At 36.6% G+C, this 20,360-nt stretch overlaps 1 protein-coding gene across 3 annotated transcripts in view; it reads right to left on the bottom strand.

Moving 5' to 3' along the window:
• mef2ca (myocyte enhancer factor 2ca) overlaps window positions 1–19,611 on the bottom strand; it is a 38,689-nt gene extending 19,078 nt beyond the window's left edge. The window contains exons 1-3 of one of the 3 annotated variants that reach the window (XM_043231522.1): window positions 19,382–19,611; window positions 15,242–15,357; window positions 1,720–1,917 (exon numbers count right to left, since the gene is read on the bottom strand). In XM_043231522.1, coding sequence (XP_043087457.1) covers window positions 1,720–1,773 — 54 coding nt within the window. In that variant the 5' untranslated portion in view covers window positions 1,774–1,917; window positions 15,242–15,357; window positions 19,382–19,611. The remainder of the gene's footprint in view (window positions 1–1,719; window positions 1,918–15,241; window positions 15,358–19,381) is intronic. The other 2 variants (XM_043231523.1, XM_043231524.1) reach the window with 2 other exon arrangements.
• Window positions 19,612–20,360: the final 749 nt, after the last annotated feature.

Below are 20,360 nucleotides of genomic sequence, written 5' to 3' on the forward strand. Positions count from 1 at the left end.
AACCTCTCTCATGCTATTTGTAAGGAATATGCTACTCTAGGAATAAAGACAGATTTTTCTCCACTTTTTTTTATGTTAAATTTCTTTACGCAGTTTCTATTTGTTAACTACCCAAATAAGTTCACTACCAATCAAAATGCATTTTTTTGCAAGTATTAATACTTTTATTTAGCGTCAGATGCATTCACTTGATCATATGTGACAACAAAGACATTTAAGTACAATGCTACAAAAGATTTATATTTTGAATAAGCGCTGCTCTTTGGAATTTTCTATTCAGAATCCTAAAAAATGTCTTCACAATTTTCAACGATGACATAAGAAATGTTTTTTAAGCTCAAATCAGCATATTAGAGTGATTTATGAAATATCATGTGATGCTCTAGACTGGAGTAATGATGCTGAAACTTCAGTTTTTAATCACAGGAGCAAATTACATTTTCAAAAATATTATTTATAATAAAAACATTTATTATTTCACAATCTTACGGCTTTTACTGTATTTATAATCCAATAAATGCTTTGTGAGGGACTTCTTCTATCTTCTAAAAACATGAACAAATGATACCAAACCCGGAAATGGAACCGCAAATGAACGTTTTTATTTTTAGCTCATTACATTCCAAGTTTTAAACTACCATTCAGAACTGAATTGCGACTGACTTTTAAATTCCAGTTCAGTTCCTAAATTTAAATGGAGGTACCAAACCGGAGGCAGAATTCAAATTTGAATGCGCTTGTAACTTTGTAAAGGCAAGTTTAAACACTTACAGATCGAAAACTTCACTTCCCATAATTCATTACGTTTCTCTGAACTGCAAGCCTGTAAATTCGCCGTCCCATCACTCCAGTTCAAATTCCAGCAAGAGTTTAACTGAGTTCATCCTGGCTGAAACCTGAAGACGGTGAGTTCAATTCTCAAGGATACTTGATGGTTATTAGCTCATTAAGAGCCAGCACTCGGGTGGTATGACCTGAAGCTATCAGCGTTAGCCATGAAATTGAAGAGTTCCCGCTCCAAATCATGATTTCATGTTTGGCCCTGCGCTAGAGCTGCTGCACAACACATGCCCAGATTTATAAACGGTAAATATAAGTACAGAAGGAACCTAATTCACAAAGTTATGAATGAAATAAACCGTGCCACAAAGTCACAACGTCAGGGACAATAGGGAAAAGCTGGTTCGATCAGGAAGGTAGAGGTCAACGTGCTCCGTAAGTGTTGTCAGATGTGGCTTCAGATCCTGCCCGTCTAATAGCCCGGGTGAGTAATAGTTTGGAAACCGCTAGTTGTGGTGAATGACACACCCGCTGGTAGAGGCACGGTTTCCTCTGCTCCGTTACAAACCTCAATTATTCAGACTCTCCACATCATATCCTCTAAGGCAGAGGCAATGCATTTAATATTGCAATTAAAGAGGCATTAAAAACGGCAATTATGATGATTTAGGACAATCATATTTCACGTTCACACACAAACACGCAACACACATGTGAAAAACGAAAGCAGACAAAGTGAGAATCCAGCTTGTGAGTGTCTTGTGATGCTGTCGTCAGAAGCTGCTGGCACTTCCTTAAGTGATGCATACTGTTGGCGTATGTGTGTGTGTGTGTGTGTGTGTGTGTGAGGGAGAGAGAGTATGTGCTTAAGATTTATTGCATTTCTGTGAAGTGAGCACCTCGCCTCCATTCTTTCCGTTTAGATAACATCTCTTTTACCTGTCTGTTGCGTTCGTCCATTATCCGCGCAATCTGAATCTTTTTCCTCCCCATTATTTCGTTCTGGTATTCCTTCCTATTCCAAAAGAACTGTACACACTTGTCTTCCTTCCTCTCTCGCTCGCTCTCGCTCCGATCCTCAGCGCAGTCTTTTCTTTTTGCTCGTTCCTCTTATTTCAAAGACTCCGGCGTTCGTTCCTGAACAGACGAGACAGAGAAAGACGCACAGATTTTATCAGACAGATGTGCGATATCGCTCATATGCTTGAATGTGGGAAAAATAACGAGCGTCTTGGTTAGCGGCATACAAAAGCAGGACTTTTTTTCGGAAAACAAAAATTTATGTAAACTGATTTATAAAACGTGTTTAACATAGCAATAATAATAAAAAAAAGAAAACTTCCCTTGGAATATTATTGTTTAAATATTTATAAAAAAAAACTTCCTTTGGAGTATTATTGTTTAAATATTTATATATTTAAAGAGAACATGAAGTATAGAATATAAGCTTTTAAAAATATGTTTTGTTTTGAATTTAATATATAAAAACACACACACACACACACATATTATTTTGAATATTTTAAAAAGTACTTTATAACACACACTTTTTAATTTCAGAGAACACAGATTTTATTATTTAAATATAGAAGCATGTATTAATTATAATAATATATATATATATATATATATATATATATATATATATATATATATATATATATATATATATATATATAAACTATATTAATGGAATTATTTCTACAATTTGATCCAGAAATGTGCTTGAGATATAAAAATGTGCATTAAGTATCTTGCATTAAGTATCATACAATTTTTTCTGCTGTTTATGCTTAAATATAAATTAAATATATTAATTACTTTTATGAAATTTAATTTCCCCTTGGGGATATATTGGATATTTTATCTGACTATTGTATTGATTTGTTGGATCTAGGTATAGTATAATTTTTTACGTTGTAATCATTTTTAACCATTGCAACTATTTTTGCTTGATTGTTTTTTTTTTTTTTTAGGGTGACAATTATACCATCAGTCCAAGGACTGCAGATGCAAAATAGTCTCTTGACTAATTCTAGCACATTGTACAATTATGTATTATTGGTGTGCAATGTCCCTGTGAAATACACCTGAAATAAATAAATTTTTAAAAGGTTTAAGGCAATAGTAATACATTAGAAGGTACTATGACTTATGCATGTACATTTTAATAGGTTTTCATCAGCAATACAGGGTTTGTGTTAACCCTACAACTTCACACAGATGGCTGCGGTCGTCAGTGGCCCTCAGAGAGCGCAAGCACCAGAGCAGCCAGCACAAGAGGAAATAAAACTCAAGGGCAACCCACAATGCAAATAAGAGAAAGCAGAGAGCTTTGGGGGGTAGCGGTGAAATGCTCGCACATAACGAGACACGAGGAAAACACGCGGCTTGCGCAGAAACTGAAAACCAGCAGCACAGATCTTCAGGGGGCAAGTGCTTCTCTTCACTTAAACATGGTCAACAACTTGGCAATGCATGTGACCTTTTGATTGTGCTTCAAGTCGACTGATAAAAGCCAGAGAGATGTGAAGGATTTATGAAGGAGAGATGGAAAAAGCAGATGATACATCAGAAGAGGAAGTTACAGGAATGTTGTGACAGCTTTTCATTTGAATTTGAAAAGCATACCAAACGATAAAAGCCTCGGCAAGCTCCGCTCGGATAAGAGAGTATGCCAATAAAAATGGAAACTTACAGTAAATTCAAGACAGCGGAGATCAAATGCAGAGTGTCTTTTGGTATGCGTAAAATCTGCATTCAAAGTCCCACAAAACACTATTTCTTACTGACTTTTATGGATCCCAAGATTCTACATCTACCTATCCAACTTAGCTTACAGTGTTATGGACGGTGGACCTTACGTAACTTTAAGCTGTTCAGGACATGTAATCCATTAAACCCGGACTCAAAGAGTTCCCTTTAGCCACTCGGCCGATGATGTCCAGTTCACTCATCTCCAGCTAACTGATCAGTCTGGTTATGTGTAGCGGTTTCATTTCAGGATTAGCCATTCAAGCAGAAGTTATTCAAGGACATCTTGTGCTTGCTGTGGGGTACATTGTTGTCTTGTTTGATGACAGTCATTTATGCAGTTCAGCAGCTATTTTTTTAAAACAAAAAGTATCCAAAATATTACAATGGCCAATAACCAGATTTGTAACTGTGAGAAACGTTCTACAAAATACCAATTGGGAACATAAAAATCTATGCTTTTTAAACATAAAATAAATCAAATTAAAATAATTTATTATATAAAATAAAAAACATATTCTAATTAATTTTATTACTTATTTATTTAATGTAATTAAGGCAATAAAATTAAATAAAATAAAAGTCGATCTAATCTGCATATTCAAAATAATTAATCATATGGATACTTTATTTATTTTATTTTAAATATGTATGTTTTTTTAATTAAAAAATTAATAAATACATTTTTATTTAACAAAACTTAAAAAGCATAATCCACTTCCAAAATGAAATAAAATAAAAACAATTAAATAAAATAAAACAAAAAAAAAAAAAAACAATCTACTTCCGATATCAGAAAAATACCAATAATTAAAAATATAAACAAATTATAATATTTCAAAATAAAATAATACACAATAATTTGTTCAAATAAAAGTAGATCTAATCTACATAACAACAACAATTATTGATTTGGATGCTATTGATTTTATTTTAAATATATGTGTTTTTTAAATAAAAACTAAAAAAAATATTGTTCACAAAACAGAAATAGTCATGAAATAATCTATTTTCAAAATGAAACAAAATACAAAAAATTATAATCTACTTCCAATATCAGACCAATACCCATAACTAATAACAATATTTTTTTAAAAGCTAATATTTAAAAATTAAATTAAATAAAAAACCAAAAAAAAAGGAATAAAATTCTAACATCCTGCTGCCAACATCGGACCAAAGCCACTGGAAAAAAGAAGGAATTGCCAGGTAAATGTACTAAAATTGTGAACAAGTACTCTGCAAAAACCCCACAGGAACTGGACATGCCGAGGCAAAATGACTTAGAGGTCAGAGATGCCAGTGTGTTTACCCATGTGACGGAAAGATAAAGACGGAGAGAGACAGGCGTGGGAGGAGCCGCTCTGTTACTTGAGTAGGAGGGAGGGCGGCCTGGTGCCAAGAAACCAGGAGCAGGGATCTCCAGAGAGTAATGTGCAACATTAAGTCACTTTGTTAATCTGCCTCTCTGCTTCTCCCGAGGGCAGCAGGAGAGGACAGATATCTCCTCGTCCTGTGAAGAGCGGCATGGTGCCACCGAAATAAAACAGCGCTGAGATAACACCTAGATATGACTGAGACAGTCTCCTGAGGGGCCATTAGACCCAGGACAACTTCCAGAGAAGGGCAGAGAGACCTCCTAGCCAGCAGCTAACGCTTTGCAAATTAGCTGTGGTAAAAGGGCAACCCGAAGGGGAATGTGTCATTCATGCACACATAAGTAAATCTTAAACAAATCCTATCTCTGACTGTGCAGTCAATGAATATGTATTAAAAAAATGCCTCAGAGTAGTAAATTAGCAGTTAGCGCACATGCTAAACACAATGTCGGAGTTAGCATAAAGTCAAATCCAATTTACATTCGGTCCCGTCCCTTCTCGACATCACCTATCAGCACGATTTTATCATTTTCCGAAGAAAAAGTGCCTGGCTACTAACTCACTGCCACAATGCTAATGACTTTTTTAGCATGATGCTAAGCGGTTTCTAAAGCATTTTAGGTAAGCAGCTACCACAACAGATTCTTTAAATTTAGAAGTATTCAGAACAGATCAGGAATGAAAGATAAACATGAAACCAACATAAATTACAGTGGAATTAATTATAAATAACATATAAACAACGCTAAGACGAAAAAAACACTTTCGGCGAAATTGAAACTACCGGCAGGTGGGAAATGCACTACACAAATAAACACAGCCACACATATTTAATTCGACACAAATGTTTCATATTATTAAAAAAGCCACTTCTTTTTGCTTTTAATATTACCAAGATAAGTCTGACGTATAAACAATTTTTTTGCTCGTAAATTTCACAAATAATTGCAAAGAATTGGCAAGTAATGCATTGCATTAAACATGGAATTTGGAAATAAAAAAGGCTTAAATAGAAAAAGAAACAAACTAGTTTTTGGGTGAACTATCCCTTTAGGGTCAGAGGATCTCAAAACGTAAAATCTGCCAATGTCGGACAATATGGCAATATATTTTTCTGAAAAATAAAATAAAATAAGATAAATATTTTTGGGTGAACTATCCCTTTAAGGTTAGGGTACCTCAAAATGATAACAAAGACTATTAATAAAGACCTCAAAAAGGAGGAAAATAAACAAAAATCCATCTAAAAGTATTTCAAGACAGCCTCTGTCATAACTTGGCTACCGTCAGTTAACACAATTGAGATTGGAGCCTGTACAACTTCATTATCACCATCTTTCAGGGCATCTGAAACGCTGAAGACGTGCCAGGCAGCAGAGGAACTTGTCGGAGCACGTTGGAGCAGATCCTCAGAGCTCTTGGCAGACCCCGGAGGTGTCAGACAGCTGACTCTGACTCTCTCTGCAAACAACACCCATCAGCTCGTACAAATGGACATAATGACAGGAAATCTTCGCAGACGGCCTCACAAGGAAGTGACATCACTGAGTAGAAACAATAAAAGATGCCTCTTCCCATAAACCGCTCCTCAAAACACAAAATGGAAAGTACTGGCAAATTTCATCATTCTGAAGGGACTGATGAGCTTTGCTGATAAAACACAACTTATACCATCACTGTGAGGGCCTCATAGCAAGCTGGTTGCCAGGGTGTTTTGAGTGGTTTTAAGCACAGTTCTACAGTATGCGGTTGCTAGGGTGCTGTTATGAGGTTGCCATGGCGTTTTGAGTGATTTTAAGCTCAGTGTAACAATATGAGGTTGATAAGGCTTTCAGGGTGGTTTTGTTGCTAGAGTGTTGCCATGTGGTTGCTAAGGTGTTCTGGGTGAGTTTAAGTACGGTTCTACAGTTTGGGATTGTTAGGGTGTTGTGATGAAGTTGCTAAGGTGTGATTTTAAAAACAGCACAAATGTATGTGGATGCTAGGGTATTCTGTGTGGTTTTGTTGCTAGGGTGCTGTTGTTTGTTTGCTAAGATGTTCTGGGTGGTTTTATATACAATGCTACAGTATGCGGTTGTTAGGGTGTTGTGATGAGGTTGCTAAGGTGTTCTGAGTGATTTAAAGCACAGCACAACAGTACGTAGTTGCTAAGGTATTCTCAGCGGTTTTGTTGCTAGGATGTTTTACGTGATTGCTAAGGTGTTTTGAGTGATTCAAAGCACAGCACAACGGTATGGGGTTGCCAAGGTGTTCTGAGTGGTTTCGTTGTTAGGATGTTGTGATGAGGTTGTTAAGGCGTTTTGAGTGGTTTAAAGCACACCACAACAGTATGTAGTTGCTAAGGTATTCTCAGAGGTTTTTTGTTGCTAGGGTGTTGTTATGCAGTTGCTAAGGTGTTCTGGGTGAGTTTAATGTATGGTATGTGGTTGCTAGGGTGTTGTGATAAGGTTGCTAATGCTACAGTATGTGGTTGCTAAGGTGTTCTAAGTGGTTTTGTAGCTAGGGTGTTATTATGGGGTCGCTAAGGTGTTTTGAGCGATTCAAATTACAGCGCAACATTATGTAGTTGCTAAGGTATCCTGAGTGGTTCTGTTGCTAGAGCATTTCTATGCAGTTGCATAGCAATTTAGTAGATTGCCATGTTGTATTATGTGGTTGCTAGAGCATTTCTATGATATTGCTAAGCTTTTTATAGAATATTTATCTCCTAACAAATTAGAAATTTAATGGTAGCTCATGGTTTCATTCACAGAACGGTGTTTAATAGTTGAGTTTAGGGGTTTATCCAGGTATAAGCAGTATTAATAGAACCGCGGCAAACACTGCTAATCAATCTCAATGACCCAGCGGCCTTCAAATACATACTGGAAATGTTCAAGAACATACGTTCTGCCAGCTTTCCCTCCAGCTGTATCTCATGGAGAGGACTCCTACATGTCTTTGCTGTCTATCAAGGGAGTGTGCTACGGCTCAGAGCAGCGGCCGCCAAGAGACTGTATCAATCAGTGCCGGAATGGGGACGAGTCACTCTCCGCCCCACCCTTACGGCTCGCCTCAAAACTTCCCAAGGACAAAGAGGAGACAGCGTCTGTCTTTCTCAATGAGAGCACACGAGCTGTGGAGGTTAGTCGTACCACGGAACGAGACCAGCTCCCAGACGCCCCGCTACATTCCCATATCCTGAACCCACGGCTCCTGGTGGAGCGCTGTGCGTGAACAGCCGTGGGCCATGGTTGATGCTGTCCGCTTAGCGCGAGATTAGAGAGATCTGACTTTGGCTCACACTCCAAAAAAATTGTTCTGTTAATCATATTTAATAGAAAAAAACCAAACTACAAACCTTTAAAAAAAATATAGGTTCAAGTTAATGTTAATTAGTTAAAAATACTAAAAATATTAAAACTTAATTTTAGGGGTATTTTTTGTTTAGTTGAACTTTGAGCAATACAATAAATAAATTGCAATAAACTAAAACGATTTACAAATTAATAAAAGCTAGATAGACATCATTAAAAATATTAGAATGGCATTAAATTAAATACAAAAATATATTTTAATAAAAGAAATCAAACTCAAAATAATGGTAACATTGTAACAGTATATCTATGAAACTAAAATAAAAATCACTTTTAATTACGCTTACTGGCACATTTTATAGCACAAATTTTGCAAAATTAAGCTTTATGTTGAATTATTGCCAATAGGAGAAAAATAGACGATTTCCTAGCCTGGTATGCTACACTTCCTCATACGCCCAAATCAATGGAAAATCTCAAATTATGTCCTAGTTTTTTGCAGGCCTTTCGGTGACCCAATTACAAAAGCTTAGCTTGCAATCGCAGTCTATACTGCTACGATCGATGTATTAGCAACAATTTGGTTAATATTCTGTGGAAAAAACTCTCAACTATGACAGCGAGAGCACAAGGCATTTTGGCACATTACTCATAGTTGGTTGCTCATTTGCATGGTTTCCTTTTGCTGTGGATATGTGTGTCACACAGCTGTGTTCTCTCAGTGTGTGTGCGCCGTGTTTGCGCTTCACCGCTAACCGATACACACTGCCAACTGAAACTCTGTGGCCATTCATAGCCACATGCTAAGATATCACTTCTGTTTTCTGTTACATTATTTTAAAAGCAGTGCATTCATGACATTAATACAGTGCTGCTCATCAATGCATCAGTATCAATGATCTTTTAAATCTATTAATTAATTTTTTTTACAATATATACCTTTAAAAAAAGTCAAATTTTAGATTATGCATAAATATAGGGAAAATAAACAAACAGGAAATATTAAATCGAGATTAAATAATGTTACTTTATAAGAATAATAAGAATGAAGAATAATATGAGGCACAAAACTGGTACATATAATAAATACGTAAGAAACCGACTACATTTATACAATTTTAGCAAATAAATCCATAAATATTTGTCCACATACTGCCAAAACGGACCAATCAGAATCAAGAATTTTAGAAAGCTGAAATGATGCATACTACACTTTTTGAAATTATGCACACTACAGAAATTTACAATGTTACAAAACATTATCATCTAATTCAAATAAACAAATGTATTGAAAAAAAGCATCATGGTTTCCAAAAACATATTAAGCAGCATAATTTTAACCTTGATGATAATATAAAAAGTTTCTTGAGCATTAATTCAGCATGTTAGAACGCTTTCTGAAAGACAGTGTGACCCTGAAGACAGGAGTAATGATGCAAAATATTCTCTTTTTTTAAATAAATTTACAATATTACAAATATTTCTGCATTTTTAATCAAATCAGTCTTGCTGAGTAGAGGGAACTTTTTTTATTTAAATATTAAAGGCCTCAAATCTCTGAACACCAGATTACCTCTTTAACAATAATAATAATAATGTAAAGTTTGTTTTATTTGTTAATATGAAGCACCTATATACATATGCATTTATCTATATATGCGTGTGTGTGTGTTTGGTTTTTTTTTTTTAAGTCAAAGCCGACTGTATATTATTTGCCAAGAGTAAATGCATACTTGCCCTGCTGTTAGCAGTTCACGGCTTAGACGCAGACCTGTGATCGATATCCTTAAGTGTTTTTGTCAGACTGCCCGACGTGGAGAACAGATCTCGCCAGCTGGTTGGCTCTGACATCAGAGCGAGTCTCACAGTGTAGGCTGATCTCTCGGCTCTTGGCACTCAGAGCCGCTGGCAGCGTGTACGGGACCGCGCTCTCACGCAGCAGGTAAGTGACCTGAAGAAAGCACGTGGCCGTTTCTACCTCTGATCCTCTGAATTACACCCTAAAGTTTAATATTTCATTTTGGTGGTTTGCTTACGTTCTTAAACTTAAGCACAAGCGCCAGTAACAGAAATGCTAGCCTTTTCATTTTGAAAAGTGGAAGAAAGATATTTTCTATGTTCGTAGTTATGTGAGATATGTGTTTCACTGGCCACTATAAGTAAGTAAATAGAAGATTAAAAGCGCAGAAATGGTAAAGCTGGTACAAACAAGTAAGTTAATAATTATGACGATCATTTTTGTTTATTTTGATCATCGTTGACTTACTATGGAAGTCAACAATGACCCAAAACAATCTGGTTACAAATGTTTTTCAGACTATCTTCCTCTGTTCGGCTGAACATAGAAAAGTCACACAGGTTTGGAACTACTCGAGCGTGAGTAAATGATGACCGAATTTTCATTTTTGGGTGAACTATTCCTTTAAGAAATGATTTCTGTGAATCCAGCCCCTGAAGTTTACTGTGCTTCACTAGATCTGTTTATCTCACCCAGTATCTGCATCACAAGAATTGGATTTGATCTGGAGGTCTGGGTGTGGGTGTTTACAGCAGCATGGGAACGATCTCATGGGGAGGAAGTGACGTGGAAAGTCTGGAGAGCTGTAAACCAAACCAGGATGACGGCAGGTACTCCGCTCGACGGCCCCCTCAAACTCCCCCTCGCAGACTTCCTCTACCAAACACACTACGCGTGTAAACGCAGTTCCAAAAATACAATTCTGAACTTTTTACCCTGAGCAGCAGAAGCAGTGGCTGAACTTGATGGCTCATCAAAACTGAGACAAACGTATCAAATAAGAACCGTTTTGGGGTATGCGACTTTAAAAGCCGACGTGCTTTTATTTAATTCACTGCTCTCAAGGCTTCTGCGCCTTCTAATGCAGAATAGAGAAACGCCGGTCTTCTTTAGACGCTCATTTTGAAAGTAAACCTCATTGTGGGAATCGGCGGAAAAATTCTGACACATAATCAAAGAACAAACTTACATGATCCAAGCAACATGGTCACGCCTAAAAAAAAGGACCACAAACATGCAAGTTTGCTACAATCAAACGTGGATTGCACCTCTGTAATTTTGAAGATGGAGAAACGTTGAGGTTTTTGGCTGAGGTCAATGCTATATTTAAGCAATATGGCATGAGATATTCACCATATAGCACAGCCTAGAGTGTCTTAAAGAGACAGTTCACCCGAAAATAAGAGTTGTCATTATTTCATCAGCCAAATCTTTTTAAAGGAACGCAAAAGTTGATATTTTGAAGAACAACATTGAACGCCGATGGCTTTCATTGTATGCCGTTTTCCACAAGGCCAACATGGGGGTGAATAAATTATAAAATAGTTTAATTTTGGGTGAGCTTTCAATTGCTTTTCAGAATATATTACAACTTTTTATTTAAACATTGCTTTATTAAGGCAACATAGTAATATATTAACTCTTCCCTTCTAGTCCCTGATAGGTTAAAATTGCATGCTGTAGTAGCTATATTGTCTCGAATCCTGCATTAACCAATTAGCATTCACAAACGAAGCTATTAAATTTGTAGACGCACAAAGAATGGCTTTGATGCTAACCGTCCTTCATCAGCTGGACTTTTGTAAGACCTCAGGAGGTCAAGAATGTGCATTTGTCTTTTGAGAGACACCTGGCTTGGGATTCCTGCACCGTTTGAAACCTGTCAGTGTGCAGATGTCATAACAACCCAGTCCAAAAGATGGACAGACAGGACCAGGAGCCCAATAAAACGGCTGACTGTCCCATTAATGGGAAAAACTGCACAGGATTCCAGTGCCGTGTTACAGTGGACGCAGTATCTGTTACCTCAGAGCCGACAAGTCACATCTTAAATACTTTAACTAACCTCACACTAAACTACGAACACATGATCCACTAAAAATATCCCCAGACGCACGCGTCGAGCGCGGAGGGGTGTTCGCTGATTAACGCTATATACGGCCCACCGTACAAAGAGTTCTCTGTGCGAAGCCTCCTTACTGGAGGATGTAACGCGGTGAATTGAGCATTTTACACCGGTGACAAAGACAGATTACATGACGGGGGAAAAAATCTGGGGTTTTTTGTGGCAAAATCAAGCTGTGCCGAAAAACTGCTTCGAGAGCAAGATCAGCAAAGCCACAGAGCAGGAGAGCTTAGGTTTCATTTACTAGCTTTTCTAGGGTTAAAAACCAGGTTTGAATATGCAGAGTGCAAAAATAATGAACACGCGCACTGGTTTCCTTCATTTACAATAAATCCATAAGAATCCATATTTTATACAATTGCTAGATAAAAAAAAATAAAACATATATATATATATATATATATATATATATATATATATATATATATATATATATATATATACAAGTACATTTTATTATGGAATATATATACATAGTATATATATATATATATATATATATATATATATATATATATATATATATATATATATATATATAAAATAACATTTTTATGGATATATATAAAATAACACATAACACTTATACTTAAATATATAAAAGAGGTTAGATACTAAATTTTGCACATCAGAAAAATTGCCATTTGTATGACATTTTTTAAAATGCCTTTACTCAGGAGGTATAATCAGCACAGCTGTTTTTTCAAGAACGATGCTGGTGACATACTTTTGAGGTTTCGCTGCATTTCACTCAGTGGCTAATGAAGAAAACCAAGGAAAGTGCCGTGGAGGTCTGACCAGCACCCAGACCACCCAGCGGGATAACCTACACAACTCGTCTCTATAGCCTTTATGCTACTGCTAGCCCATCTAGCTCTTCAGGAAACTGCCGGACTTTCCTTAACACGTCAAACCAACGAAGCTCCTTAAAAGGCCTCTCAATGCATCCAAATCGAGGGTTTTTGGGGGCGATTAGCTTTTCCAAATGATAAAATGCATCAACATTGGCTTTACTTACACCACTTTTTCATCCCCGTCTCTCTCCGCGCACAGCTGGTGTGAATGAAAACACAGTGGCTGTTGTTGTCATAATTTATTGCTGTTAAGTTGTCATCATTCGCCGCTAACTAATGCAATCACACGTCAGGTTTATAGTTTCCTGATGGCAATAAACAGTCGAAGTGCGTGCCATACTTTGAGAGGCACATTGCAGAGTTTTCGGCGCATGGCACACGTTTCCTGTTTGAGTGCAAGACCCTTCGAAAGCTTCTCTGCCTCAAAAATCATGCCGATTTGTTCGTTCTTTCAATACTAAAAAAAAGAGCACGGGGGGAAAAAAACGGCCACAATGAGCGTTATTAAGCATAGGGAGGAGCACTAGGCTTTCCTGGATCACATTTTGCCCTTTGGTCATTATTATTGCACAAGCACCGGCGCAGAGCGCTGCTCTCATCTAAACGGCTGGGATCCCCATCCTGGATATTCCAGGTTAACTGTAAAGCCATTCGTTTCGGTAAGAGCTGCCGTATAAAATAACTTGTTTACAGTTCTCCAATTACCACAGCGGGGTATAAATAGAGACGCTATTCATACAATTACACCATTTTGGAAAAGTTGCTTGTTTGGTGTTACCAAAAGCATTCAAATCATAAAATAAAAATGAATAAATAACAATAACACGTTACTAAAATAGCACAGCCGATGCATAATCATAAAGCTATCTGTATTTCTAAAATCAGTTTCTTGTTACACTATTCCATACTACAGTTGTAGCATACACTATTATTTTATATGCTACGGCTTTTTAACTACACTATTCTAATATATAATATTAAATCGTTTAAACTAATATATACTATACTTCATGGTTACTCTTTAACTACATTATAGTATATAATATTAAATTACTTAAACTATACTATATCACTTTTTTTCAATACTAGTTACTTTATACTTACTATCATAGTGTATATTTTAGCATACTACTGTATGTTTATGCCTTTCTATGTTACTCTAGTATATACTTCAGTCGTGCTATTCTATTTTAGAATATATCAGCTTCCCAAAACTATACTATACTTCAGGAGAATCACTGTTAAACTGTTCCGTTCTATACTACTATAGTATACTTTTCCATTTTACCCTACTATTCAACTGCTCGTTAAACTATACTATTAACTAACTGATCTTCTATCATAAGCTTCTAGTTTTGACAGCTCAACTTACTTTGTAATGCATGAGTGTGTCAGGTCCAGAAAGCATGCATGCGCTGGTGCTAATGGTCAGAACTCCTCACGCGCTCTCCAAATCCAGAACCGCGACAAAGCGCTTCATGTGCGCGTCGATGTGAGAATGATCGCCGAACTCCGCGTCTCTCATTGGTTTTGACACATGCAGCGATGGAAGCGAAAGCTTTTTCTTTTTTTGTTTAAAGCAGGGGGAAAAAAAAACAACTGAAGGCGTCCGGAGTTATCCCGGGTGAAGCGGCGGTGTTTGAGATCTCCTCTAGTTTACTGACACGGTCCTCACGAGCGTCTGTTCGTCACACAGCAGAGAGAATTATTCTGTCTCGCTCTCTTTGTAAAGGGGGCGGGGCTAACGCGTACTGTAACTCACACCCGCGCGCGTGTGACGCGACGCGTCGCATTAGCGCTGTCTTTAATCACCGAAGCGTCGCGTCTTCCATAAACGCGCTCCAGAGTTCGTCCAGCTATTTTAAGGGAAACTTACTGTACTTAGTTAACAATTTCTTTGAACATCTTTAATATTTATTTTTCTTTATTTACAGTTAAAAGAATACACGTTAAATGATAAAATATTATGGCGTAATATACAATAATAAATTTCCTAATTGTTGCGATCAATATTTTAATTGGTATATTAATATATGTATATTATATTTTTTATATAATTACGTTAACTGGTTCAATTTAGGCTACGGTATAATTTTTTATAGTTTAATAATAAAACTAAATTGCAACATTAAATAACTTTTACGTATTATTTGTTTTTTAGCCTACACAATTTAGATAAGGGGATATTTAAAGAAAATGTCTAAAATTGTAATTTATTGATTTGTTTTAAAAAAAAAAGAAGATTTTTTTCTTACCTTGCTCACTTGCTCAAAACCTGTCTCGACTTCACTATCTTCTCCCTCTGAATCCTCACTGCTTTTGTGTCTCCATCAAATGGGCTTTTTAGGCTTTCGGGTCCTTCGTTTGGCACCTAGAAAAATGAAATATTCATCAAACCGTATGAATTAGTTATTAGCCTGGGGAATAATCACTGAAATTAGAAAAACACATTGAAACACATCAGTGAAGTTTAGCGGCGCGCGTCTCTGTGACTCATCAGCGCGCGCCAGTGGCGGGTCGGAGAATTGCACTTTAAATCCAGACACCACATCCTTTCAATAACCATAACAGCTCGATCAGAGGGCTTATGTATTTGTTCATTCATCTGAGACCGGGTCCGTTAACGTTTTTTAAAGTTTATCTCGATAACCGGGCATTAGGAAGAGAGCGGAAACAGTTTAACCGCTCTCGTCCAAGAAAAGCTCCGGGTGTGTTTTAATAGACACAGAACACTGACAACCCCTTTACCTTTCCAACACTTTTCCTGGCAGGCCTCTAATGCTGACACCCACAAAGGAGCATGGGCGCTCCGAGGGGGGCATGTTTTTCATTGAACAATTTCCCCTTGAGCTGCCAAGTGCGAGTAAGGGTAAAGCGAAGTTTAGCAATGCATTTAGCGTAATATTACGTGTTTGTAGGTATTAGGATTTTGCGATTGTTAGGCCACGCTGCAGCTAAACGCAGTAATTCTGTGCATTTAGGCGACAGCTAAATCTAAACGCGAGTCGCCGTGCGAGAAATCGCCGAAAACGAAGCACCTTTGTGTTGCCAGATCTAAGGTTTAAAAACCCGCGAATAAGAACAAGCCCACAATCGATTAAAATCCAAACGTGGATAAATAAGTCGCACGCCAAAATATCGCAACCTGCACCTGCCTAGTTTATTAATATTATAAAATGTATCTCTCCATAAACCGAGGCCAAACATCAAGCTCAAAGACGCGTAATAAGCGTGGCTTACAATAGGCGGATTTGGCAACATTTAAAAAGGCCTTTCAAATTAAAACGCCTAAGATGGAGGTTAGTTAAAATCGCCTAACATGACTTTGTGGGCGAAAAGTTGGGGTTGTGGCAATTTTGAGAGCGAGTTCTGCTCCGTTCACACACGAAACTATTCGTTACCATATTAAATGCGGTGTCGCTCCTGAATCTCTGCGTGTCGCCTAGGTCCACACATTTCGGTGAATGCTTGATACAGTTCATATCGAGGAGAAAACGGGCAGATGCGCAGCATGCAATTTACCTGCTGCCATAGAAACGCATTACAGAGAGAAAGACATAAGGATAGGTCCTCAGTGAAAAGGTCAAATTAACAGTCCGCCTTGAAGCGCGCTTCTATTTTAAAGCAACAGGTTTGCATTAAAAAGACAAATATTTTAACTTAAGCCCAACTCCTTTTGGACAAAGTGAATATTTCTGCGTTAATTGAATAGCAAAGTGAAGTCTTTTAGGTTAGGAATAACATGAGGGTGAGCAAATATTGACCACATTTTTATTTTTATGTTTCCTGACAAATACCGGGCGTTTTTCTCCCATCTAGCCTATTTTGTTGCGACTGTGCTGCAAAATTATTTAACGCAATCCCAGAGGACTTCTCAGCTACTCGTGTCTAAACCATCGGCGCATTAGGATATAGCTGTTTGCATGTGTCACTGAGGCCACGGCTCACGGCCAGACACCTGTAAACCACAATGCAGAAGAATGAGTGCAGAAAACATGCTTTCTATTGTTAAAGTTCACGCTCTGGTTTCACTGAGGGAGTCCTGCACAACTCAGTTCAGATTGTGCTGCATTATGTTCCTCGCCTGACGAGTTCTCAGGCATTTATGTCTCTAAACCTGCCTTAAAGGCACGCCAACCCCCAGCATGTTACATAACCTGATATCTATGCTTACAGGTATGCCTTTTACGTGTCTCATATTACACTACATTATGCCTAAAATGTTACATTATATTTATGATGTTGGTTGAAACCTATGTACGAAAGCATGAATACAGCATCAAACAAAAAATAAAAATGTATGTATTTATGTGTGTGTGAGTATATATATATATATATATATATATATAGATATATATATAGATATATACATACACACAAACATACTTTTTGGATTGAATTTGATTTAATTAAAATGTTAGATTTAAACAATGTATAAAATGAGCGTGAAAAGCCACGTTTTTACATATTTACATGTTATATATATTTTACATACATACATACACAGACACATAAAAAATACATTTCATATGCGCACTTAGTATAATTTTCTATACAGTGTCAAAATAGTAAGAATTCTAAGATAACATTTTTGCCGTTTATTACATTTTTGTTAATAACAAAAGCCATTTATATATATATATATATATATATATATATATATATATATATATATATATATATATATATATATGCACACACATACATAAATATCCATAGCCAAAATTAAAATATAAATATAAAAAAAAATACAAAAAAAGTAATTTAAGTGTAGTTCATTTAAACAATTCGTGTCTCAGTTGCACTGAATGTAGCCTTTTTACTTTATATTAAAATAAATTAGACTCTATATCCAAAGTTTTTTTAAACAAACCTTGTCGTGGATTTCGAATACAATGTGTTCAATATATTCTAATAAACTAACCAGGCTGAATGTCAAAATACAAACTCATGCGGGAAAAACTGAGCTCGGTGCAGCTGAACATGCAAATCTTGCTGCATTGACGTTCAACATCCAAAGTGGGTCAGTTTGCGCTTCCTCTTTAAACACATTCAGCTTTTTTAGAGCATCAACCATCGGGACAGCCAGAGAGTCTAAACTATATAAACACTCACACTCAGTACATAAGGATAGCATTATCACGGCGTCTTGTTTTGAAACCGAAGCTGTAAGACGAGAAGGCTGCAGTGGTTGTGGGCAGGAATCGGTGGTTTTGTGGGCACCTCGAATGCCCTTGATGTGCCTTTCATTATCTCAAACACTCTTGATGGATACCCTACAGCTGTGGCCTTTATAGAGAAAGAGACAAGGGGATCTAGCACCAGTAAAGAACCTTCTCCTGGGGACAGTGAACAGTCTGCACGCTTTAACGCTAATTTTAAGACAATATTATGTACACTTATTTAGTTTGTATGTTGGAAGTAAAACAAAGAGTACGGGAAAATACTATTTCAGTTTTTCTATTTCTAAAAATATTTTAAAAAAATCTGCAATTTAATAGCAATTTCTATTTGAAAATGGTCTCTACACCAATTTTTTTAAAACACGTACTCATTTTTTATTGCAGTATTACGGATTAAATTACATTTAACCTTTGCGCTCAGCTCGGAAATCCTTTACCTAATTTGGTGTTCCCGGGTCAAAAATGACTGACCTTTAAAAAAAAAATTTTCTTAGAACACAAGCTGAAGATCCAACAATCCAAGATTTAGGTATAATATAGAATGCTTGTGCATATAACAAGTTGTGCATTTCCGTTTGGAACATTTATTTACCATTATCATTATTTGTGAAACATTTAGGCGTCAAAAAAAAAAAATAATGAGATGCATATGGACAGACAAGTCAACTAAAAAAAAAAAAAAAAAGAAAGAAATACAAAACCTGTGCAAAATTAAAATAAAACAAGTTGACAAAAAATTTAAAGCAATATGTGGTAGCATAATGAGAGATTTACAAGCATTTTTGACAGGGAAAAGCATACATGTAATCATCAGTTAGTTCAATGGGATCGTATTAGCAAGCATTTTTGGGAAAAGGAAAATCCACAACATGTGGGTTAATTGATAAAGCCCTCAAACGGTTCGACAAAAAATTCGCACTGAAGCTTTTTTTGTCATAAAAGGAGCCGTAAACAAGCTTGACACAATATTAGTCAACGGCGATCATCTCCCAGACAAACATATCTATTTGCGAAGGCAAACCATGTCCCGAAAAAAAGCCCACCTCTCTAAATTTGTATCTTTCTATTTCTATTCTCAGGTCTGCATTCCCCAAACGAGACGTGTTGAAATACTGTGTCACGCTAGCACACGCGCTTTATTGACTTATGTTCGACCGCAGACGCGTCGTTTATTCGCCAAACGTTCAATTTGGACGCTTTTTGGTCACTTACCAGTCCGATAGCGTTCTTCTCCAGGAAGGTCAACCCCTCAGCACCTGCTGCGGGCCGGTCTTTGTAAAAAAAAAAAAAAAAAAAAAAAAAAAAGAAAAAAGATTGTTAATACGTCAAAAAAAAGGCTAAAGAAAATCAAGCCAGACCAGCTGGCTTTGAAGAGAAACCCAAAATTGGGTTGCGTTTGGTTCAGATCTCGATCCACAGTGAAGGGGAGATGGCATCCTAGCCCCAACCGCACCCAACAAGGACATACACACTCACTCTCACACACACACACACACACACACACACACACATAGACACTTGGGTACAAGCTGCACCGTATGCGTGATGTTTGGGGCGAGCGTCTGGCAGGGCCCCTCTCACCTGCTGCCGTCAGTCTAGTGTATATTTAGATGAAAGTATCACTGACATGCAGGCCTCTGTTGGCCTTGGCACAAGTGCCCAGGATTATTGCCCCCTCACAGAAAGATATTGCAGCTTTTCATGCAGATTAAGTTCATTTAGATGAAATTCAATTTGTATTCGACAGGGCAAGCATACTGTTCTTGGAGACGGCGACGTCTCTGTAGCCAAACAGGTAAATCTCAGCATTTAGTGTCACTGACATACTACAGTGTTAGAGCTGTAGTTGTTTTATTAGATTTTATTTTACTTTTTTTTTTCTTTATTGCATTTCATATTTACTTGTTTCATATTTTAAATAAATTTTAGTTTTGGTATAAATAATTTAGTTTTTGTCTGTTTTATTATTATTATTTAATTATTTATATTTAAATATAAATAATTAATTTTATGTTAATTATTTATTTTAATTATTTCCATAAAAATATTAGTATACTTATAATGTAAAAGTTTCACAGAAACATGTCCAGCTTAAATTGTATCCACAAATTTAAAATTATTGATATTTTACATGAAGAAAAGACTTTTTCAAAGACTTTTTCATTCTCACGCCTGGAAATATATCTGTATA

This window comes from Puntigrus tetrazona, unplaced genomic scaffold (assembly GCF_018831695.1).
Source record: "Puntigrus tetrazona isolate hp1 unplaced genomic scaffold, ASM1883169v1 S000000373, whole genome shotgun sequence".
Classification (NCBI taxonomy): Eukaryota; Metazoa; Chordata; class Actinopteri; order Cypriniformes; family Cyprinidae; genus Puntigrus; species Puntigrus tetrazona.